This window comes from Macrosteles quadrilineatus, unplaced genomic scaffold (assembly GCF_028750875.1).
Source record: "Macrosteles quadrilineatus isolate MER2022 unplaced genomic scaffold, UCM_ALF_1.0 Scaffold_1__1_contigs__length_201487025, whole genome shotgun sequence".
NCBI lineage: Eukaryota > Metazoa > Arthropoda > Insecta > Hemiptera > Cicadellidae > Macrosteles > Macrosteles quadrilineatus.
The window spans coordinates 27,512,108-27,537,388 of NW_026542594.1; the positions used below are offsets into that span (position 1 = coordinate 27,512,108).

At 36.0% G+C, this 25,281-nt stretch overlaps 1 protein-coding gene across 1 annotated transcript in view; it reads left to right on the plus strand.

Annotated features, from left to right (window-relative positions):
* The window catches only part of LOC128983101 (ankyrin repeat domain-containing protein 29-like), a 52,066-nt gene extending 28,864 nt beyond the window's left edge, over positions 1–23,202 (plus strand). The window contains exons 4-9 of the mRNA XM_054402262.1: positions 4,410–4,508; positions 6,343–6,441; positions 17,299–17,397; positions 19,021–19,218; positions 20,609–20,704; positions 21,702–23,202. Of these exons, the coding sequence (XP_054258237.1) occupies positions 4,410–4,508; positions 6,343–6,441; positions 17,299–17,397; positions 19,021–19,218; positions 20,609–20,704; positions 21,702–21,875 (765 nt within the window). The 3' untranslated portion in view covers positions 21,876–23,202. The remainder of the gene's footprint in view (positions 1–4,409; positions 4,509–6,342; positions 6,442–17,298; positions 17,398–19,020; positions 19,219–20,608; positions 20,705–21,701) is intronic.
* Positions 23,203–25,281: the final 2,079 nt, after the last annotated feature.

The window sequence follows — 25,281 nt, forward strand, 5'->3', positions numbered from 1 at the left end:
TGATAGTTATTGTAGGTACATTCAACAAGTACGCACATAGTGTCGTCCCCATCTTAAATAATTGATAATTGATATAACTAATTTCACACATTCATAAGATACATTTTTTTAAATTCTGGTTCATCAATTTGTATTTATTAGCGAATTTCCCATATAGGGAATAAGCTATTAATCAACGTAGGTATCATGGTTAGACTTGGACCCGGGACCGATTTACTTTTTCATTTTGATGTCCCTGATCCTCAAAACATAAAATTTCACAAATTTTCTCTAGACCATTTTGAAGAGCTTGAAAAAACCAAATAATATAGTATATTGAAGTGTTCTTGTATGGTTATTGGTTATGGAGAAAATTGTAAATAAAAAATTCCCATGTCATTCTTATGGAGACTAAGTAAACTGTTGTAGTTTGCTTGTTCATGGATATATATGGATCAAACTTGGCAAATCTATTTATACTAAGCTATTAATCTTTTACTAAAATAGACACTTTATTACGCTCCCTGTATGAAGCAAACCTAGGTACTCGTTAAACCATATGTTATTTGAATAGATTTAATTGAAAATCAAATCAGGCAAACGGAAATTTGATTAGTATGCAGGTTTGCTGCGGCGGGGGTATAAATTATATTACATGGCCATCATCTGTAAAAACATGCTCACAAAAATAATAAATATAAGTTTTTAAATTAATTAATTTAGCATTTTCAAATTCCCTTTGAATATAAGAGAAATGTGAAAAGGACGAAATTTCACAGAGAGACTTTATTATGTTTTATTACCCAAACCAATTAAACTTGGCCAATTACTTACAGTTGTTAATTAAAACTTCTAACAGTTATGGTAATGTGTGAGTGTTGATGAAGAAATCACACTTCATAAGTAATTCTAAACGAAACAAATGTTCCCTTAACTATTAACAATTTTTATTTATGATTATTTGGTGCGACTTTTATTATAACATGCTATGACTCCGCGCAAAGTCTTCAGGATCGCCATTATTTGTGGGGCTGTTAGCTACAATCTGTTTGGTTACATACAAAATGTTCTAGTGAAACCAATAGATTTATAGCAGTTGGAACACTCAATTGTTTATTGGCGAGGGCATATTTTAGTTGCAATATTTGGCAGTAGAAACATTAGATCATCTGTAAGTGTAGAGAATAATCCGATATCATAATCACGTTAAATGTTAAAACTAATAATGATAAAATATATTTACGATTATATAATCCAATTTTCCATGTAGGAATTAAGCTATTAAAATATACGTTCTAAATTATATACTGTACAGTAAATGTATCTTCCCATTTTGATGTCATTTCGTATAAACAAGTAAACCTAAGCCATTATTCAAACGAGTTCACACAAACCAGCAGGATCAGACTATGGGAACAGGGTTTTATGGGGTTATTATTTTTCCAATTTATGGCCCTCAAAACATAAGATTTTGCAATTTATTTCCAAATAATTTTGTGAAGCTTAAAAAAAAATTCCCTTGTAATATTCTTATGAAGAATAAGTAAACAGTAAGTTTAGTTTGCTTGTTTATGAACATACTCGTATTTTGATCAAATTTAGCAAATTTATTTATTTACTAGTAAGCTATTGAAAAAAATTGCATTTCACTAAAACATACTTTATTACTTTACCTGTAGCAGCAAATCTAAGTACACATTAAAGCTGTTTTTTAAATTCGGAATAAGTCTGACATTTTAAAGAATATGTTAAGTGAAAATCCAATCAGGGAAGCGGAATGTAAATTCCATTTTCCTGGTCGGATTTCCAATTAAATACAGTATTCCCTTAAATTTTGCCCGATCATGTTGACCTATGGTAATACCATTGAATGCTGAATAGTTGTATTGTAGTAATAATAGTCAAAGGCAAAGGTAATACTGTAGCTTATTCTCTATATGGGAAATTTCCCAAAAGACTATAGTAAATGTGAACAAATTCAGAACTTAGCAGGACTGTTTTGTGTATAGTTAGTTGTTACATGTGCAGGTTAAAATAGCTATAAATGACATACATGTTTCAGTTAATTTTACCAAAAACACAAACGGTATGAAAACATCTATGGTAATAAGGATGGACAATTTAAATGATAATAAAGTACCTGATCAACAAGCTCAAACAGGATGCTCTGCCATTTTAGAATGTGAAAGTAACTCAATAATCTTACTTTCTATTACTTTATCATCACCTAGCTAGGAGTCCTCTGATACATTAAATAGCCAAGAAACCATCTATAAATTAACAGATATTTACAAAAGTGAAAATTGATCAACTTTGAGATGTCTCTTTTAGTGAATTTGCCATTTAGGGAATGCTATTACTAGGTCTCATGGTAAGATCTAGATCTGTGACTATATTACTTAAAGTATTACATATAGTATTAGTAAATTGACAAGTGTTATCCTGTAAAGCAGTATATACTGAGGAACGCTTGCTAAATAAAGGAATTTTTGATTTGATTTGATTTGATTTGATTACTTTTAGCGAATTTCCCTATAGGGAAGTAGCTATTACCGTAGGTCTCATGGTAAGACTTAGGCCCGGGACCGATTTACTTTTTCATTTTAATGTCCCCAGAGGCCAAAAACACCATTCGTTCAAATTTTTATATATGTATATATATATATATATATATATAGGTATATATATATATATATAGATTTATATATATATATATGTGTCCGTGAACACGATAACTTGAGTAATTTTTATCCGATTTTGATGAAATTTGGTTTGAAGGTGTAAGGCGGGATAAACTTGAATGAGTTCGCGATCCAGCATGATCGGACCATGGGAACAGGGTTTTATGGGGGGTTTTATGGGGTAAAAATTGGTTTTTCTCACTTTTTACCCTCAAAACACAAAATTTCCCAATTTTTCTCTAAACCGTCTTAAAGAGCTTAAAAAAACAAACAATTCAGTATATCAAAGTGTTTTTGTACGGTTATTGGTTACGGAGAAAACTAAAAAAATTGTAAATTTAAAATTCCCATGTTATTCTTATGGAGAATATTGTAAAATGTTGTAGTTTGCTTGTTTATGGATATATTTTGATCAAACTTGGTAAATTTATTTATTTTATAGTAAGCTATCAATATTTTACTAAAAACACACTACTTTATTAGTTTCCTTGTAGCAGCAAACCTAGGTACTCGTTAAACCTAATGTTATTTAAATAGATCAATTGAAAATCAATTCGGCCAAATGGAAATTCGCTTAGACGGCAGGTTTGCTGCGGCGGGGGTATTTTGTTTTGATGTCTCCAGAGGCCAAAACACCATCCTTTCAAATTCATATGTCTACTATACTATAATACTACAGCATATATTTTTATTTATACAGGATGTCCCATAAGTAAACAGCCAAACTGGTGAGTCGGTGGCTCAGTTGGTAGCGTCACGGACTTCGGGCCCAAGGCAGCGATGTCGTGGGTTAGATACTGGCCACTGCCACTAAAATTTATCAGTACAGTTCACCTTCATACTGTGCCGGCTCATTCCACGCACAGATCTGTAGTCTATGTGGACGGGCAAATGCAAGGTTAAAAGAGGCCGCCATCCTCTTAAAAAAAAAAAAAAAAACTCCGAGAAATGATTATACTGTACTTAAATATGAGTCAAACTAATGAAAAATCAATAGGCCTTGTAACAATTGTTTAATCCCTGCATTCACCAGATTTCCACCATTTTGTATTTTTACATTTAAACATTTTAATGTTTGGATTGTTTAAATCGATCTTGACGAATCTTGGTATGATATGTTAAGGTAAAAGATATCTTTAGAAAAAAAAGTATATATATACTTGGTCCATTCAGAATTTTAAAATGGCAGCCATTTTAATTTTCATAATTTATAAATTATAAATTGACGATTTTATAAAAATATTCTAGATATCTTTCATTTATCATTTATAATTTCCTATGAAACTACACCAAATAGCTTAGCCTAAATATCACAAATATTGAATACATTTCCAGCCCAGTTTATTTAGAAATCTTTGGAGTTTTTCTCGAAACAAACAGACAAAATAAACCAAGTCTTCTTTAAACTGTTATGGATTACATGTTATGTATTTACAATCCCATAAACACCCTCCTGATTATACATATTTGGATTTTATATGTAGGCTAATACTGTTTTGTTTTATTTGTTTGCCAGCTGTCGTTGATTGTTAGGCTTAATAAATGGTCCTTACTAATGAAACAGCTGATCTTGGTTAGTAACATAGCTAAAGATCGCCTCACACCATTCTTCATTCTACTGAATATGAATACGTATACGTACTGAATATGAATGTAAGCCTTCCATTCATATTCAGCTTATACAACTCAGAGTGTGTTGGTGTCAAAGAATTGATATTTGCTTCTAATTATATTTCCCTCTGTTGGCAGGATGGCACCACTCCTCTGATCCTGTCATCTGCTAACGGTCACCTGGAGTGTGTTCAGGAGTTGTTGGAGCAAGGAGCAGACCCTGCTGCACGACGAGTGGTCTGTACTGCATTTAAATCTTAAAACATTTACAAATTAAACAGTTTTTATTACCATTTTTGTTTATTAGCCTAGCAGGAGGTCACACTGAATTGAAAACGTGAGGAATTTTCGACTGAGTACATAAAAAAAAACATATTTCAGCTTTAATTTTAGTTCCTCAAAATCGTAAAAATGGTGTAAAACATTTAATTCTACAAGCCTCACTAAAGTGGAAAAACATACATATACAGCATAGTGTAGCACATGTTTTAAATTGTGCACTGAAATGAGGAATATAACATACTAGTAGCGTATTTCGGCGTAGTGTACAACCGAGGAACAAACTATTTTGTTTTTCTCAGAGCGTATTGGAGCGCATTTACGTGCAGACACGCTTAAAGTTAATACTAGTCCCTTTTCTGCGCCAATTGGGCTCCTCCAATTAGTTGTCAGATTCTCCCAATCATTCTTCACCAAACTAAATATGTAATCGAACGTTGTAGTCGACATTCTTGTGTAATCCATAAACCGAGACTCGTGTTTCCTAAGGATTGGAAATACTCGTAAGTGGTGATGTTCACCATGTTTGTCCCTGCCTTTACACACTTCATGCAGCCCGACACTCCTCGTACTAATCAAAAACTGCCACCTAAGGTATTTTCGACAAGACTAATAGCCGTATTCGACAGAGCCATCCTCTATACTGATGTACCTTATTAATACCGTCTACAACCTATGCGCTATGCTACGCTGCGCTCTCTGTGTGTATTGGACTACGCTGTGCTCGGCTACCCTACGCTGCGCTGCGCTACATTGCGCTACATTGTGCTACCCTACGCTGTCTGTATGTTTTTACACTAAACGTTCAACATTCACATCTCTTTCTACGCTCAAAAATGGACTATCAATCCTATACTTTACTTGTTAGATTCCACGTCCAGCCATTGAGAGTTACATAAATACTTCTCTGTGGCCCAGCACAATGACAATACTACTAATGGATTAAAACTGTAACCAATCAACAATTAAAAGAAGAAAAAAAACGTTTTAATAAGCATTCACTTACAAACCACGAAGAGACACACACTGTCTTATTGTCCGATAATTCCAACACCCGATGAGACGCACAGGGTGAGAGTGTGGAATCCACCAGTACTTGACAAAAAGCTCTGTGGCTAGACTGACATGAGGAGGTGAAGTATGGCAAAAACTAGTTCACATTGTTTAATAATTTAATACTTTATTCTGAAATGGCAATCTTTTTAGGAATGTAGGTATTTTAAGCCATGTATAAATGGAGATGACTGTAGGATGAGTGGCGCGATTTTGTAGTCTTATAGTGACTAAGGTCGAATAAGCAAAAAAGTCATATAGAGAAAAAAATGTTACTCCATTTGTTGAAGATGAAAGGGGTAAAAGACAGGTATGCAGGTTTAAGTCGACGATTTATGTGGCATGTAGCATACCAAAACAATTAGGAAGTACACGCACAGTAAGTGCAGGTGCCAAAAAACAGGCACTTTTCTGCTGACTACAGACAGAGGCAACGAATTGTCGTAAGATGCTTGCTAAGGTTAGTTATCCCACAGGAATTATAAACAATTTAGTCGTCTTCAGGTAGGATAAAATATTCTGAAAGGTCAGACAGTTCAAGATCGGATTAACACGACTATATATCGTAGCAATGAAGTCAAAATTCATGAAGTCAGTATATATGGCTACTAACTAAATTGATGATATCCCTAAAATCAGAATAAAACGATGTATAGGATAATTTACTGTTGAATTTGCTAGTGTAATTTAAACTGCCTGATTGTATTGTGCTGATGAGTGATGACTGTCTTGTTCTCAGACTGGGACCACAGCATTGTTCTTCGCTGCCCAGGCAGGTTACATGGATGTAGCTCAGCTGCTGATAACTCACCATGCCCCAGTCGACACTCCCAGCGTGGTGAGTGGTGGACAGATACAATAATAAGTAATATAGACTATAGCCACAATTAAATTGGATATGTATTGGAGTCAGTCAAGGACTTTTAAATTGAATACCATGTATTTGAATCAGTTACATTTGCAAGATAAATAGTTTTATTTTAGATTAAAACAATAAAATGTACATCAATGTTTACTAGTGTATGCCAAAGACATTTTACCCATTACACTATCCTGCTTTCTTTTGTGAGTAAAACTGCCCAAACCCTAGTTCAATCTTGTTACTTATTTTGCTAATTACTAGCTGACCCGGCAATTGCTGATGAATGATTTTTGTGAAATACATGTGACAAATAATTTATGGAAAATTTGTGTGTAATAAGTTTATGAATTATATTTTCGAAACCATTTAGTGTACCAAATTAAAAATGCTTATATACCGTTGTATCTGTTCAATGTTCATTCAATTATCTATTAGCAGGCAAGATAATTTGTAACACAATAAACCGCAAAATCAGTACAGCTGTTGTTCATGAAAAATTTGTGAAATAAACATTAGTTAACAAATGTAACACGTAAATTCAAATGTATACCAGTAACTTTCCTGTTTTAAAACTTGTCATGCTTCATTTTCTGTCCAACAAATAGCCACATCATCAGAATGTGCTATTGTTATAAGGCTGATGTTGTTGAGCTGTAATTGGTTTTGTAATTGATCTATCAAGTGACAACCAACAATCATTCTTCTTGCTATGCCAGAGTCTATATACCTATCTTTGACAAACCAATCTTGTGAAAGTGACTTGTTGGTTCATTTTAAAATACATACACACAATAATTTCCCATCACTAGGCTATTAGTTTTTTTATCACAGAACAAAAGATGATTAAATTCATAGATATTATTGTATATCCATCCTCAGAAGGGCAGTGACAGGCAAAACACATTTTTTTTACTACCATATTTACTATAGAATATATATAATCCCAGTATTGAATGTAAGTGACACAAAAATCACATGCTTGACATGACATAATGCTGATGTATCAGGGTTACAAACCGCTGACTAGGATATCGGTGACACTTGTCTGGTAGGTTGTATTGTGAGTAGTGTGGTAGGCTGAGTGACTCATCTCTGCTACCTACTCAGTAACGGTACTGCTGTGCTGTGATTTTCTAGTTTCAATTTGATTAACACGTTCGCTACCCCGATCATTGCCACAGACCGTGGTATACAATTTAATCTTACACATAGACTGGCTGTCACTTGGTTAACAGTACACACAGACCACGGACGAAGACCTGTTAACACATTCGCTGCTGAAACCTTTAAACAGGCGCTCGCCAATGGCGGCGAGGCCCGGGCGGAGCCCCGACGCGCTAACTGAATCAGCGATCGCTATTGGTATTGAAATATCTCAGTAAGACGAATCACAAAAGAGCAGTGGTGATTGTTCTGCGTTACTCCGAAAGTGGACGTAGTTCACTGAAACACCCAAAGGTAGCAGCACTGCCTGGGATCAATAACCAGAGTCTTTGTAATACGGCTCGAACTGAGAAAATCCCCGAAAACGGGACAAAAGCATTGCCAGACGGGATTTTACGGGCAATTTTTGTACCAACCTACACCAGAATAAAGCTCGCATTATAAGCTACAGGCTGGTAAAGATTACAACGTTCTCCGACAATGGCTGAGCTCACATTGAAACAATAAACATGACATGGCGCGCTCCCCCACCCGTGGACCCCGCTCCTCAGCTGAGACGCGCGGGGTCCACCGGTGGACCCGCCGCATCGAATGTGTTAAACAGTGATCATTTACTTTGTAATACTCTGCAGTCTTGTTTGTAAATCATATATTCTTGTTTTTTATATATTTTTGATAACCTTTTGTAATGTTGTATATTTGAGACACCCGGTCTATAGCAAAGACAATAGTGAAAATTATAATACTTTTTTTTAAATAGCCCAAGCGTTGCATATATGCGACGGTTCATTTTTGTTATGTTTTTAGGTGAAAGTACCGGTAAGTAAAAAAAACATATTTTTCAAGAACAAATATATAAAAATTGAACAAATATAAAAGCTACATAGGATAATGCAGCATACATACAGTGATGCAGCAAAGTAAAGAACAGTTTTTACAACTGTTATATGGCGTCACCGATCATCATATCCACAGACCAAGAGACGCAGTTGTGCGAAAGACATCACTGGTAGACCACTGCAGAGAATTCAGTACTTTCAAATAGACCATTACAAAGATATAAGCGTTTTGATAACATTGGAACGCCGACGCAAATATGCGACTTTAGACTAATTTAATATGACTCAGTCTATGGGTAGAAACCAGCCGTCGCATATGTGCGTCGCTGGTCCAGATATGAATGAAAAATCTTGTACTATTGCGGTAGCGAACGTGTTAAGTTTAAAGGATTACTAGTTTTAATACTAAAAATATATATTGATAAATTGTTCTAGAGAAACAGACAATAATGTAATATTTGGAAGAGTGTTGGCAGGTGTAATAATGAACTGTTATTATGGCTAAACTACAGAATTCTGTGTACTGTAATGATAATGTTTCAATATCATCTATGTAACTTATGGACAAATGATTTCAACACTATTGTAAGTCGATGTGGTTTTGAAAAAATATATAATAAGAGATTAATAGGAGATAAGATAATAAGAGTTAGTGAAAATCTGTTGTTTAACACATTGGGTGCGGCGGTATCCATATGGATACCTGGAGTCCATCACGTAGAGGCGGCGGTATCCATATGGATACTTGGGTCCTCCTGAACTTCAATATTTTCCTGTGGCTCAGCCGTTTGATATTTCGAACTAATACTTTGTAGCCACCTGCGTTGACACAGTTGAATGACCGTGGTGACCTTGGTTTCTATTTTTGTCGCGTTATCAGTAGGGGGGGCGGGATGGGGGTGGGCGAGCGCGCCACGTGCGTTTGTTTACGACCCTTTACAGAATGTTTCCACGTTAGCGTGTAGTGGGTGACTTGCTTTTTGTTGTGTTGTAGGTTGGTAGTAAAATTTCCCCATAAAATCCCCGTCTGGCAAACTTAAAAATCAACTTTTTGTCCCGTCTTTCTCCCTCCAATTGTTAATACGATGGGACCGGCTACGTTCCAAGCAGTGCTGCTATATGTGAGTGTTTAGCGAACTACGTCGACTCTTGTTATAAAACAGGACATCACCGCACGTTATTTGCTATTCGTCATACCGAAATATGAGAGCCAATCACCCGGCAATCGGGTTTGTTCGACGCTGCGGGCTGCGCCGCACTGGGGCTACGCCTGCTGTTTGATGGCCCGCAGCGAACGTGTTAATGTGTCAACACTGCTGTGCACTCAGTGGTGGCTGGCATAGGTTAAAGGCGTATAGGAACTCAACCAAACAGGAGTTGTTACAATGCAGTTGTCTGCTCACTATATTGGAATATTATTTATTTTTATTTACTATCTATAATATTAAAACGAAACAGTGTTTTTTTATTTTACGATTTTGAATCAACCACTCGACGGATTTTCATGATTTTTATGTTGAAAGAAAGATCATTTTGAGAACTAGGGAATGTCGAAGCCATAATTTTAGTTTAGGGTCCCAGTTTTTTAGAAATTAAGTTTTAATTTTTTAAAAGTCTAGAAGCCGACGCTAAGATTCTAAACTAGCTTTTGGCATAAAATAATTTGTTTAACTCAACAGCTGTAAGCATTCAGCTTTTGTGTCACAAATACAGCATTTGGATAAAATTAAAAGACATACTAAGAGTTGACTTATTTATACTATGTGTAATGCTAATCATTGATACGTTCAATCCTTCTAACGTGTATTCACTTATACAATTAAAAAGTACAACTTAGTAAAACGAAACTTGACTTTAATCATGTAAAAACTAACTGACAACAAAAAGTAAACAACCTTGTTATTTTTATGTAACATATGGTAATAAATAATGTGAACTCTATACAGACCAAAAGCACGAACACTTCACCTTCTCGCCGAGATTGAACTACTGTCCCTGTCTTCAAGAAGGTTTTTATGCTTTAGTTGGTCAGCGTGTTTTTTAAAGATTCTTCTATCGTTACCTTCAACTTTCCACACGTTTCGCCCTAGTCTCTTCAAGATTACGCCGGGTTTCCACACAACATTTCCGTTTCTGGTTTCTGCCCAAAACACAGGTTCATTTATTTTGAAGTTTTTTAGGCTAGTAGTGGCTCCTTCTTTATTCTCTTCCTCTTTTGTTTTATCTTCTTTATTTTCTTCCTCTTCTGTTTTAATCTGACTTCCTTTTTGGGGTTGAACTAAATCTAAGATACATCTTAGCTGACGTCCTAAAAACAACTCAGAAGGTGACATTCCAGAAGTTATGTGTGGTGTTAACCTGTACTTAAATAAAAAGTTGTTTAAGTCAGCTTCCAAACCTTTAGGGGATTGTTCTTGGCAAAGTTTTCTCAACGCCTGTTTCATGGTACCGACGTATTTTTCAACTTGTCCGTTGGAACACGGATGGTAAGGTGGAGTGGTTACGTGGTCGATTCCAAATGCTTTACAAAACTGTGCAAATTCTACGGACGTAAAACAGGATCCGTTGTCTGTCACTATGGTTTTAGGGATTCCATATCGGCATATTAGCAGCTTAATTTGTTTGATTGTTACTGAAGTAGTCATAGAGTTCAACTTGATAATTTCTGGCCAACTGGAGTATGCATCTACGACCAAAAGAAAAACACTATTAAGGAAAGGTCCAGCGAAGTCCAAGTGTATACGGGTCCAAGGGTCAGTGCATCTCGGCCAATTACTGAGGAACTTTCTCTGTGGTTCTCTTGCAGCATACAAGTTGCATAGTGCACAAGTTCTTGCCACGTTTTCGATGTCACTGTCCATCGATGGCCACCAAAAACGATCTCGGGCCAACGCCTTCATCTTTACCATTCCTAAATGAGTGTCGTGCAGGTACATAAGTAATTTCTGCTTGAACTTTTCTGGGATAATTGCTCTAACCCCCCACATTAGGCAGCCCTCATGTATGGATATTTCGTTCTTCCTTGACTCATAGGGTTTTAACTCCAGATTGTTTGTCTTGTTTGGCCATCCACTTAATACAAACTCTTTGACCCGATTAAGAGTGACATCATTCGACGTTTCTTCACTGATTTCTTTAGCCGTAACTGGTAGACAATCTATGTTACCTGAGAATATTAATCCAACTACGGTGCTATAACTCTCATCGGCTTGGTCAAACTCGACATCTTCCTCGAAAGGCAAACGACTTAAACAGTCAACTTTCCCAAATAGTTTAGTAGAAACGTATTCTATGTCAAAACGAAAATTTGTTAAAAACAAAGCCCACCTTTGTATTCTGCAAGACGTGGTTACTGGCACTCCTTTGCTGGATCCGAATATAGACAATAGAGGTCTGTGGTCTGTTTGGATCAGAAAATGTGTGCCCCAAAGGTAGATGCGGAACTTTTTAATAGCATAAATCAAAGCTAAAGCTTCTCGTTCAATTTGCGAATAATTTTGCTCTGCCTTGTTCAGTGTTTTAGAAGCATACACGATCGGCTTCTCTTCTCCGTTAGGATATCGATGAAAAATTGCGCAACCAATCCCCACTGATGAAGCATCGGCTGCAACTACTATAGGTAATTCACTATTAAATGGCACTAGAATAGGAGTGGAAACTAAAGCATCTTTAATACGGTTAATTGACTGAGAGCACTGTTCTGTCCATGTCCATTGAACATTTTTCTGCCTTAGTTTGTTTAATGGTGCACAGATCTCAGAAAAGTTTGGGATGAACTTTGAGTAAAAGTTTGCCATTCCTATAAATGATTCCAACTGTTTAATGTTTTGGGGTTCAGGCATATCTACTATGGGTTTTATCTTGTCTTGATTCGTCGAAATTCCATCTTTGGAAATACATAGACCCAAATAGTTGACTTTTTCCTTCATGAAGTGACACTTAGCTCTGTTTAAACAAAAACCATTGTCCTCAATGCGTTTCAAAACCTCTTTTAACGTGTTTAGATGTTCAGTGTCATTTATTCCTGTTATAATGACATCATCCAGTAGGAAAGCGACTCCATCTAATCCAGAAAGCATAGAATGCATCTTCTTTTGAAAAATTGCCGTAGCAGGAGCTACGCCAAAACACAGTCGATTGTATCGCATAAGACCAAAAATAGTATTAATGACAAGGAGTTTTTTAGATTCTGTGTCCATGGGAATAGAAAGGTATAAGCATCAGAGAGGTCAAGGGTAGTAAATTTCTGTCCAGAACCTATCTTGGTCAATAAATCGTCTTGAGTTGGTAATGGAAACTGCTGCACCTTTAATGCTTGGTTGAGTCCCCGCATATTCTAATAGCTCCATTCGGTTTTCTTACAATCACGCATGGCGCAGCCCATTCTGAATGGTCTATTTCTTCAAGGATACCATTGCTTTTTAACCGGTCAAGTTCTTCTTTAACCTTGTCCCTTAAAGCTAAAGGAACAGGCCTTGCCTTTTTAAACACTGGTGTAGCACCCTCTTTTAGGTACAAATGAGCAGTTGTCTTTGAACATTTATTTTCATTGGGTTGAAAGACGTGAGAAAACTCATCCACAAGTTTGGCAAGTTGTTGATCCGTATTTTCTACTTGTAAGGTTTGTTTATACGGTTCTGAACATATCCTTTGCAAATCGGAAAGTGATATTTTGTGGAGAAATAAAGGTGTAATCCAATCTCTTCCCAAAATATTTTGTTTGACACCCGAAGCGACAAAAGCTCTGAGTTTGGTATTAACGTTTGCAAAAACAACTTCTACATCCATCTCACCAAGAAGTTTAACACAATGACCTGTAAATGAAGTAAAATTCTGTTTACTTAACAAAAGGTCGGGTTTTCCTATCTGTTTCCAAGTATGATCTGAGATAATTGAAGCGCAGCTACCTGTATCAAACTGCATCCTTACGATCTGGTTATTGAGTAAGATATTAAGAATAAGAATCGGGTAAAAGGTTGCCTGCTTTCCAATTGAAAGAACGTCCTGTATTCCTCCCAAAGAGTTCGTATCATTATAGCTAGTTACATCATTATCAACAACGTTACTACCAGATTCCTTTGACTTTGGACCATTCTCAACAATGTTGCTTTTAAGGTGTCGTTTCTCCACCTGTCCCGTTTTACATATTCTAGTTATGTGATTCCTACTCCCGCATTTGTAACATCTTGGATTTTTAATGTTACAATTCCTTTTCAGATGTTTACCACCACATATAAAGCATGGCCCTAGAGATAAAACATTACAATCTTCCCTCTGAGAAAAACTATTTAATGAAGCATCTTTTACTGAGAAAAGAGAATTAGCTACGTTAATGACTTCTGAGAACGTTTCATAATCCTTCTCCATGAGTTTGGATCTTATATTGTTATCACATATCCCCATTACAAAAGCGGTAACAAGTGCTTTTTGGAAAAATTGAATGGGAAATTGACAATCATTTACTTTATTCCTCAAAACATTGGCAAACTCCGTCAGACTCTCGCAGCCCTGACGCAGTGAAAAAAACTTGACTCTTTCTGCAATGGCGATTTTTTTAGTTTTAAAATTGTCCAACAATAGTTTAAAAAGTTCTTCATACTTAAAGTCATTTAAATCATTAGGTCTACAAAGGTTAACCAGTGTGCTTAACACATTTGTACCCAAAGCGTTTATGAATAGCAAGCGTTTGGTTTCATCATCGTTAATTCCATTGAGTTTAAGACCTGTAGTAAACTTAATGTGCCACACATCAATCTCTACTGTGTCCGGGTCGAACAAGTCACATTTAAAATTACAAATACTTTTTTCATTACGAACTTGATCGGTACCTGGATCGTCTTGATGTCTTCTATGTCTACCTGATGTCGGCATTGTGTGAGTTCTAATTCCTCGTCGCCAATAACGTGTATTCACTTATACAATTAAAAAGTACAACTTAGTAAAACGAAACTTGACTTTAATCATGTAAAAACTAACTGACAACAAAAAGTAAACAACCTTGTTATTTTTATGTAACATATGGTAATAAATAATGTGAACTCTATACAGACCAAAAGCACGAACACTTCACCTTCGATAAGAGGATGAAAGATTATTTAAATATACATAGGTAAAATACTAGGATGTTTAAAGGATTTTTTAAATAATCTTTGTAATCTTCGGTTTGTTTTAGTGCAATATAATTTTCATTTAACTAACAGCTGGTTAAATATAAAAATCCTCTGTAGAACTATGAGGTTATTTTATTTACTCTGATTTGTCATTGATTTTTAGGAAATAAGTAAGATTAGTAGACCACCGAGAAAGGTAACACCATCGACGTATACAAGTCGAGGCTCTGTACACTAGTCTTAAAAAATGGATATGCAAATTATTATACTGCTAAACTTTTTTAGGAAAGGGTAGGAAAATCCAATTTTACACGTTTTAATTCGTCTTGGTTTGTTTACAATCAATGTTTTTGAATGATTAAACTTTGTTTGGATTAGGCCCGGAATTATTGATGTCATTAAGAAGGAGATCAAGAATCTTTAGGAATACAATTTTAAATTACCACCACAACCCAGACGGGTTTTATCCAAAGATATACAGATATGAATGACATAGATTGAGCACAACGTCATCATTGACCTAGGATACTGCAATTAGACTAACCATCCTTTTATGAAATCTAAAAAGTTGTTTGGCGTGTGTTTAGTTGTGGTTACGTTTGGAGGCGCTGAATATTTTATAGTTTAAATAAATGAATATGGGGAATCAGGGTGTACATTGATTCAATGAGGGTGGTTTAATTAATAAGGATATTAGAACTGATAACGGGATGGATAATAAACATAGACAATTAATTACGTCACTAGCTTTACTAGCATGTTTTACGTTTTAAATTCCTTTAACATGTGACCAGTTCTTTTGTTCAAATGAATATTATTTTATTTTTGACTCAGCTGTTTACCAAAACAAACTTAATGTTGTTGTTTTTACTTTTCTTTGTTTACACTTATTTATTTAGCAATTGATGCAGTGAAATTGATATAAAGGATATGTGTGGACGATTCTTTAATGATGTCAGGGCACCAACGTTATAATTATGTGTACTGTGAATTTTATTGGATGTTTTCGTTTTATTTTAGGGAGTTTATATTCAGACCTACTGGAAATTGTGTATGGTATGAGTAATTGTATTGTGTTGATATTGATTATGGCAGAGGCAGGTATGCGATAGAAATGGAAGGTGATATCGTTGACTAGGTCTATATACTTTCTCAATTGATAATTACTCTTTGTACTGTAGGCTGCTATAAAATTTGTCTTTATACGTGTAAGCTAGCTGTTCTGATTTACAGTATACACAGTTTTAACTGACTACTCCCGTACGTAGGACGGGCTAACACCTCGTATTTATTTAATTATTTTGGAATAATTAATATTGGAATAATTTTATATTTATATATAAAGGGTGTCCCAATAAGAACGCCGGATTTGAAATGTTAACAAACCATATATTTTATCCCTAAATTTACAATATGAAACATGAATCTTAAAGCATAGTATCTCCGATTGGTAATTAAGTATTATGTCTTGTAAGTGCCAACCTGCTGAATACTGACAGGCCCGACATCTCTTGACAAAGTTTTCCATTACTTTTTCACACACTTCCTGTTAAATTCCATTAATGGCTCGAATCATTTCCTCCTTCAAGTCTTGGATTGTTTGAGGATTATTGGCGAAAACAAGCGACTTTAAATATCCCCAAAATAGAACTGAGCCAATTTATTCAAACTTATAAATCAATCTTCGGACAGATGGATCATTTGGTGCATTGTCCCGGCCGTAAATAGTGGGCAGCTTCCGTACTTACTTGTAGTGCACTATGACCACGCGTTGTTCCGTCGTGTAGCGATTCATGACTACAAATGGGACCTAATACTGATAACATCGCTGATAATTTGGGAATTCCTATTGAAATACAGATAAGGATAAGACGCTCCTCAAATCCGGCGTTCTTACTGGGACACCCTTTATTTATATTTTCACGATGGTAGGTAGTTAAAAATGCAATCAATATTGGGTTTGATCACAAACACATTCATTTATGATTGAATAAGACAGCTTGCCAGTTCTTGAGATTTTGTTGTCCAATTGCTCTTTTTTTGATTGACTTTAAGAAGGTGATCTCGAGCATATCCATATTTTTAAAAGTTTTCTTAGTGTTAACAATAGAACTCTTTTTGTAAATGAAGTAGGAAACACTATTTACACTGAAGTTTCCAACAAATTGTTGCAAACTCAAGTCTTAAAAATTTCAATGTCATCGCTGATGTAAACGGGACTTTTTATCAATTGTATGTGCCACAGTCTATTATGGCTCGAGTCTATTACAGCTGGAACAACACGTAGCTTTGCCCAATTTCTGTAAACCATTCAATTTTTCATGGAATAAATGATATTTAATTTGATTTGGCACCGCCTCTGCGTAAATGTGGCATTACTTAAGTTAAACACATGTACACATTACTTAAGTTAAACACAATTGTATTTACTCAGAAAAAACAATACAGTAAATGTGTAACAAATAATTGTTTAAATAAGTAAATCACTGAACTCACAAAATAACAATCACACGTAAATTACTGTATTTTAAAACTGCAAATAGTAACCATTTTGATATTGTTATTCTTCATTTGCTGTTATGACCGTGCTAAATTTTGTACAGATCAAAGGCAGGGAGTGTAGTAAAAGTGCTTTGCTCTATTATGTCTAAAATTGATTGAAATGACAACTGTGATAACTGCTCTGAATACACTGATTTATAAAATAATGATCCTTTCAGGATGGAGGAACTGCACTATTTGTTGCCTGCCAGTACGGACATTATGACATGGTCCAGCTGTTAGCAAGACACAATGCAAACATCAACGCTTGTATGAAGGTACCTCTAATATGTACAATATGGAATGCACTATTTTTTTAAATATAAGTAAACCATGCTTGACATTTAAAATTTTCAGTTTTGGAAAGAACTTGTTTTCCATACCAGTTTTGCAAGTGTATTCCCTCTTACTAGAGTGTAGCTGTAGGCAAGACTTCTGTTCAGTTTGAAAGCTGAGTACGGTACCGTACTGCTTCAGCCCAAAGATATTTTGGAACTCAAAACATTCAAACACTCTGATTTTCCATTACTTTGTGTGGACCGTGTGCTGTACTTTGGCCATCGCTGAGCAAGATGTTTAATGTGGAGAAGTAATATACTCGTGCAGAATCATGAAACATACAAGGTGCAGCAAAAAAACCGATCTATTTTCATTTTCTGTAGCGCACTGTTTAGCGACAGGTCGTCTGAGGGTGGTAGGGGTAGGCTCGGGTAGGCTCGTTGGAAAGCCTATTCGATGCCATTTTCTGTAGTCATAGAGCGGTGGTCACTTGAGCAACGTGTGTTTATTATCGAGCCGAATTAAAAAGTAATGATTCAGTCATTGCAACTCAGCAGCATTCCTATGCAATGTTTAAATTAGGTCAACATGGAGAGGTTCCGTCACGATTGGGTTCCTTATGGATAATCAACGAAACTAAACAGATAAATACAAATTAATCAGGATAAGAATTAAGATCGAACCTCAAAATTTGTGTACCCGAGCGGTTAGAGCAGATGCTGGTTTTCGGGCGGGCCTACGAGGATTGTTTTCCACAGCAGCACAAACTCTATCGAATGTTAGTTGTCTGGCGTCCGATCTGCTTTGGACGGCTTGTCAGCTTCTTTTTTAATGCAGAAGCCATATTGTTCCAAAGTTGGTAACCCACCACATGATTGTTCTACTTGACGGAATCCACGTTGCTGTAATTAAAAGAATGCACGTTGAGTGCTTACTTAGAAACAATATCTTTTTAATTCGACTCAATAACAAACACACGTTGCTCAGGGGACCTCTGTTCTATGACTACAGATAATATCGTGTAGGCTTTCCAATGAGCCTAACCCCACAACTATCAGACGACCTATTGCTGAACAGTGCGCTGCATAAAATAGATCTGGTTTATTTGCCGCACCCTGTATAATATATATATATATATGCTGTTTTGGCAATATAACATAACAACACATAAACAATATAATAATTAGGCTCAATGCAGTGTAAGAGGTGGACTCTATTGTAGTACAGTCAAATATTTTGACAGTATCAATACCCAAAGTAACAAAAAAGATTGATCTTGAAAGGTCTCTTCTGCGAAATCTGATGAAAAAAAACATTTTTCCCACCCTGTCCTGTGGCCATTATTTCTTTTTGCCTACCTAGACAGTCCACGAGAGTCTGCAGTTGAGGCAGGAGCCTATACTTACCACATGGCTTTGAAGAAGCCAATGAGGACCGTGTGTTTGTTGCCAAATCTAATAATACCAGCTGATTTGAAAATATTGCTTATTTAGTATATTTTAATTAGTGTCAAAAATTAGTGAGCGGGCAATGTTGCAACTAGTCCAGTCTTGCTATTGGCTGCCGCCACCTGCAGACTCTCGTGGGCACGAGTATAGTGTTAAAATTTTCTCTTTTTATAGGACGGGGCAAGCCCCTTGTTTATTGCTGCCCAGAATGGACACGCGGACACGTGTCGTCTGCTGCTGACCCTAGGAGCCTCTATTGACCAGCGTAGGCTGGACGGAGCAACGCCGCTGTGGATAGCAGCACAGATGAACCATGGAGCTGTTGTGAGACTGCTACTGAAACATGGAGCGTTTGTGGACGCTGTTCGACATGTAAGTAAATCATGGACTATAAAAATAGAATTGAAACAATAAGTGAATTAGGAAGATGAGTGCTAGAGGTTTTGGCAGCACTAAACGGGAAAGGAAACAGATCAGACGCACTGAAAGAAAAGCAAACTTCGTGGACAAATTCTGGAGCTAAAGCTACACTACCATGGGCAAGTAGAACAGCCCATAGTTTAGTAGACATAGTAAAGTATACTACCAGAAAAACATTCTCAACTGGTAGCTACTATGACTATAACAGCTAAAACTTACAAAGAGCTAACGCAGCTAACGGTGAAACAAATCACCACAGACAAAAATGTTAATTGAATGCTCTTATGAGTTTCTTTTGCAGATTTTGTGTCAATTGTGGTGTGTCGTTTCGCTGTGTGTTTTGTCTGATCTTATGGAGCTTAAGCAACCTAGTATTGAAGTCCTTAGGACCGGACGACACAAGCGTGTAAAACACCACTGACCGTCTGCTTCCTTTTTCAGTGCCATAGATAGCTTCATAATGTAAACTACACAAGTGTTTCGTTTGCCTTATGAAAACGCAAAATTTGAGCGCTTGGAAATCGTACACTTCTGGATGCGTAAAATACGCACGCAGATCGTCGGTGCGCCGGACTACGGGTAGTGGCAAACTATAGCCTTTCTCCTGTGTGTTGGTACATCTTTCCCTGGGCGAGGAATAATGTCAAAGATGATGCCAATAATTCAAACACAAACAACGACAAAGGTATTGCCGATGATCTGACACAACTTAAGGCTGGTACTTCCAAAACATGATTTCCATCTCTAGTTGCCAAGAAGAAGAAAATGCCTGCAATCCCAGCAAAGCAGTTAATATACAGTTATGTTAAATCATGACAGTTATGTTTAATTACAACATTAATTTTATCGTAGGGTCTGGAATTACAAGAGTAGCAATGGCAGAAGGAAGAACAAGCAGATAGCCATAAATAAATAATTCTTGACATTGTTTGTTTCAATATTAGACAGACTGCCCCTCTGGGGCGATGCAGCCAAGGTCAGAAATGTCTCAAGCTGCAACTCAGATTGTTCAAACCACACAAACAAATACAGTTACAGATTATGTTACACCAACCCCATAATCTGATGATGAGCATTCTATCCGAAGAAACAAGTTCTTAATTTTTTCTCTATAAATACAGTCGGCGGCATTTTGTACGCTCATGAAGTCAATGCTTTGCCTTCAATCCGCTGCTGATTGTTGGCTTCATGTAGTTCTTGAAAACTTTGGTGCTTACTATCGGCGGGTTTTATACACTCGAGAAGTCCGGCCCTTACCAGTGTTCTTTCCTTCAGTTTATAATTGATAATGTGCAGTTTGGCTTACCACTTACCATTATTATTTTGTATTATTATTTTTCAGGATGGAGCTACTCCCTTGTTCAAGGCCTGCCACAAGGGACATGTTGATGTTGTTCAAGATTTGCTCAAGTACAACCCAAGTTTGGGAAAGCTACCTGTAAGCATCTTTGGTTGGTTAGATCACTAAATTAGTAGAATTATTTTTAAGATTTTTTTAAAAGCAAGTAGTCTATGATTATATTGTAAAGTGACTAGCAATAACATACAGAGAAACATAAATGAGGAAGTATTTTAATTTCAGCAGGGAGTATATCATCCATGCAAGGGTAAATTTAAACTCTATATCCAGGGAGAGAAAGCCAATACACCAAAGGGAAGGCTACATTGATAAGTACTGCCAGACTCCTTTAGGCAGGTTTAATATTGGGTGGAATGGCGGCATGGTGAGATCACTACCACCTTGCGCAGTTAATGTCAGGGCACAGCTATTTTCAGTCCTACCTGCCTTTGATAGCCAAGTCAAATTCACACTGAAGTGTTTTTACTGCCAGGGCGTTCCTGACGACGCAGAACCAACATTCTTCTGCTGTCCGCGGTGGGATATGCTCAGTCGGGAGGCCACTCAACATATTTGTATGCTGTTGGTTGAATCGATTTGTGAGATCATGTGGTAGGGGAGGAGGAGGCCAACTGGCCAACTGGGAATGCTGGTCGCAAATCGTTCGGATTATCCTCAAAGTCTAAAAGAACTACCTAGATGTAATTGCAGTCTAGGTCATGTAATACATGAACAGCCAGACACAGAGTGAGTCTTTTGGGCATAGGAAATCTGAAACTAATTCTTATGAAGTGTGATATGGGCTCCCAGCGAGTGTCCTAAGAGTAGGAGAGGTTTTAGTGGGTCTTAACGGGTGTTAGAGCCCATGTAAAAATATAACCTGTATATAAACTTAAAGAAGAACCTGAAAAATTCACGATTGTATTATTATTTTCTTTTACTTAAATTTAAAACCTCTTTAACAGTTTTAATAAAAGGCTCATCCTCAACCATATTTGTTCATATACATTTTTTATGAAAAGACCATTTTAGCTTGACATTTACTTCTAGGACAAAAGCTATTTAAGTTTAGGTTTTTGAAATTTTTCTCTTTCAGAATGGAGAGAGCGCTCTACATGCGGCAGCATTATTCGGCCATCTTGGGATCGTCAAGTTATTATTGCATGGTGGCGCAAACCTCAGACTTAAAAACCAAGATGGTAGAACACCATTTGACCTAGCAGCCAGTGGCAGGCACTGCCATGTGTTAGAATATCTGAAAATGCACTAGTTACCTGATGAAAATATGGGTACCACTTAGAAAGTACAGGTGCTGATAAAATATTTCCCAATCTATCTGTCTCTGATGGACCATTCTAGTAAGATAAAACTCCTTTTTGCTTTGAAAAAAGAAACCCAAATGTGTTCAAAATTCAAAGAAATATTGTGTCAAATCTTGCAGTGATAAAAAAGCTGATAAGAGGTTTTGTAGGTAACGTAAGGATTGAGTATAGTGATACAATTGTGACTAGTATTATATTTCAGTGACATGTTGTAGTTGACATGAAGTCTTTACTGCTGTATTTAACAGACAAAAGTTAAAAGCAATTATTGTATTTGTTATAAAGTGTATCAGTATTTAGATAATTTGTTATTTGAATTACTATTTTATCTTTAAAATAATTTTATATGTTAACAAATTCCTACTAAACCTCTCTCTTCTAGAATCCTCATCTACCTTTGCAATGTCAATTATAGGCAATTTAATTATTACCATTTAATAAAATCGACTGAATGAGTATTGTAACAGAAACCATTAAACATAATCCTTCTTCTTACTATGTGTAAGTGTTTTTCTGTTGAATGGAAACGTAGACAAGTAGAATAAATATAGACCGTCAGCTGTGCTGCGGTTAGCATAAGTTCTGGCTTCCAGCGCTAGGTTTGGCTTGTGGTTACGGCGCACACCGCTGCAGTGTCTGCTGGTCGCTATGGCTCCTGCGCTCCTCGCCTGCTGTGGTGTGCGCCGTAACTACACGGCACTCCTAGCGGTGGGCGCCGGAACCTTACTTTCCTTTGACCTCCTATATTTATTCTATTTGTCTATGATGGAAAACATGGAATGACCAGGATATTAAAATCTACTGAGTTGAGTAAAAAAGCACAAAATTTAACAATTAAAAATAACTGTGCCTTACACCATCCTTTTATAACTTTTCTACCCTAATTCTTAAGAAAAACAATCCCAACTACCATACTGAAATTATGTACATGTAAATGTATTGGTTTTTTGTTGTATCTTTGAAACTAATAAGTTTTGCTTGAGCTAGCTAGTATAAATTATAAATTACTTTTATTTGCATGCTTTATGTGCATTTTTATATTTTTCAAAGGCCAGTTGTTTACCAATTTGAAATTTCTAGTAACCCTATAAAATAAACTAAATTACTTCATTAAAAGGAAGAAACTCGGCCTTAGTAACTTTTAAATTAAAAGTTTTAATCACATTAGCAATTAAAAACGCTTCAATCAAGTCCCTCCAAAAGTTCTACTAAACTCTCTTGCCTTCTTTGTTGTTGCAAATGCTTTGTTAGAAATAAATAGTTTTACTGTTGAAAGCCCATTACTTTCCTGACTAATTCCCAGCTCTTTGCAGAAGTAGTATAATCACTACACAGAAACTAACTTGAGTTTTAATGTTAAATAATTAATAAATTGTACATCCACCAAGTTTCACAGTGTAAGTATAGTGAAAGTTTTATAATGTTATATCTATATAAATAAAATTAGAGTTTTGTCTGTAAATTGCTTAGAATCATAAATGTTCTGGTTATTTTTTCGTTTCATATAATAGGAAAGCTGAACCACGTGTTATCTCAATTTCTGTCAGTCTGTGACTCTCAAGATGGCATTTTACACTCTCTTCTCTGGGAAAACGACAAAACAGATCATGATGAAACTATTTTGATGTATTCTCTATATGCATGAGAAGGGTTTTAATTACTTGAAACATGCCTTAATCCATTGGAAATAATAAAAAAAAAAACTAACACTCAATAATCCAGTTTTGCGTGGTATTAGACTCACTTTGTTCTAAGTTTTACCATTGACTTTTTCAAGTGATCTATCCATCTATCTATATATTTAATATACAGTTGTAACACTGTTTTCTCAGTAATTACTGGACCGATCTACAAGATTTATGTCTCAAATTAAAGGGGACAATGCGTAGATTTGCCGAACTTCCTTAGAATTTACGTTTTTTCTAAGGGCTACGACCTACAGCCCTTTAAAGGTCGAGTCAATACAATTCTTATTGAAGAATATAATACACAGTTTATAAATGATTCGTCAGCTGTTTAATGTTTGTCATACATTAGTTATTATTTTTATAACCTCATTTTCAGTATGCAATTATTAAACTTGGAGTTTCTGTTTATAAACACACGATTTTGATCAAGGAAAGTGTATTTGTTAACTTGTTTTTTAAATGTTTTAGTTTTCCTGCAAAGTGATCTGAAGGAAAGTGGTAATTGAGTTTAAGTTTGAGTATAGGATGTGAAATAATACCCATAGTAGGGAACGGAAACTTATTGTTTTGATCAATATAATTTATTCTCTACAGCCACCAGAATAATCATGGGGAAATCCGCTTACAAGTTGTACATATAATTGCTAATGAGTGGGAAACATACAAACATTTTATAGTAGGTGACGAATCTTACTCAAGATCAGTGTTAGACGTTCAGTGGTACCAAACTTTACCTTCTCGAGATGGCGAGTACGCTGGGATACGTGGAACTACAATATATCAGTGATTTGTTTTTCAAGTACCGTACACAGGGAAGCTACTTGAGAAACTGTGACTTACCATTCGGTTCTGGCGAAGAAGTATGTGACTTGATGTTTAATGGCAATGTTGACTCGGGTCATTATAGGGTTATAAAACTTATCATTAACCCCAGGGTGTGAAAAGTACAAAAAGAAACAGAAAAGGTAATCATTAACCGGGCGTAAAGAGACATAGGTACCAAACGAAAAAAAATAGAGAACCATCGAACTAAAAAGGTAAAGAGCAGTGTTGGTGTTTTAAATGTGCTCTGGAAGTCCCTACAAAAAAATACCAACTCTTTTGAATTGGGGTTGTTAGATTGGATTTGTCACTACTTCAAATATATGAATTTCGAGTCAGAACAGACTAACTGGGACACAAAAATGTTTTAGTTTTCCTGCAAAAGTGATCTGAAGGAAAGTGGTAATTGAGTTTCAGTTTGAGTATGGAATGTGAAATAATACCCATAGTAGGGGACGGAAACTTATTGTTTTGATCAATATAATTTATTCTCTATAGCCACCACAACAATCATAGGGAAATCCACTTGCAAGTTGTACAGATAATTGCTAATAATTGGTAAACATACAAACATTTTATCGTAAGTGATTAATCTTACTCAAGATCAGTGTTCGACGTCCAAATTTTACCTTTTCGAGATGGCGAGTACGCTGGGATATTTGGAACTACAATTTATCAGTGAACTATACCCTAACTATATTTTTTCGAGTAGGCCTACACAGGAAAGTTGCTTGAGAAACTGTGACTTACGATTTCGGTTCTGGCGAAGAAGTTTGAAGACTTGATGTTTGATGGCAATGTTGACTCGGGTCATTATAGCGTTATAAAACTTTATCATTAACCC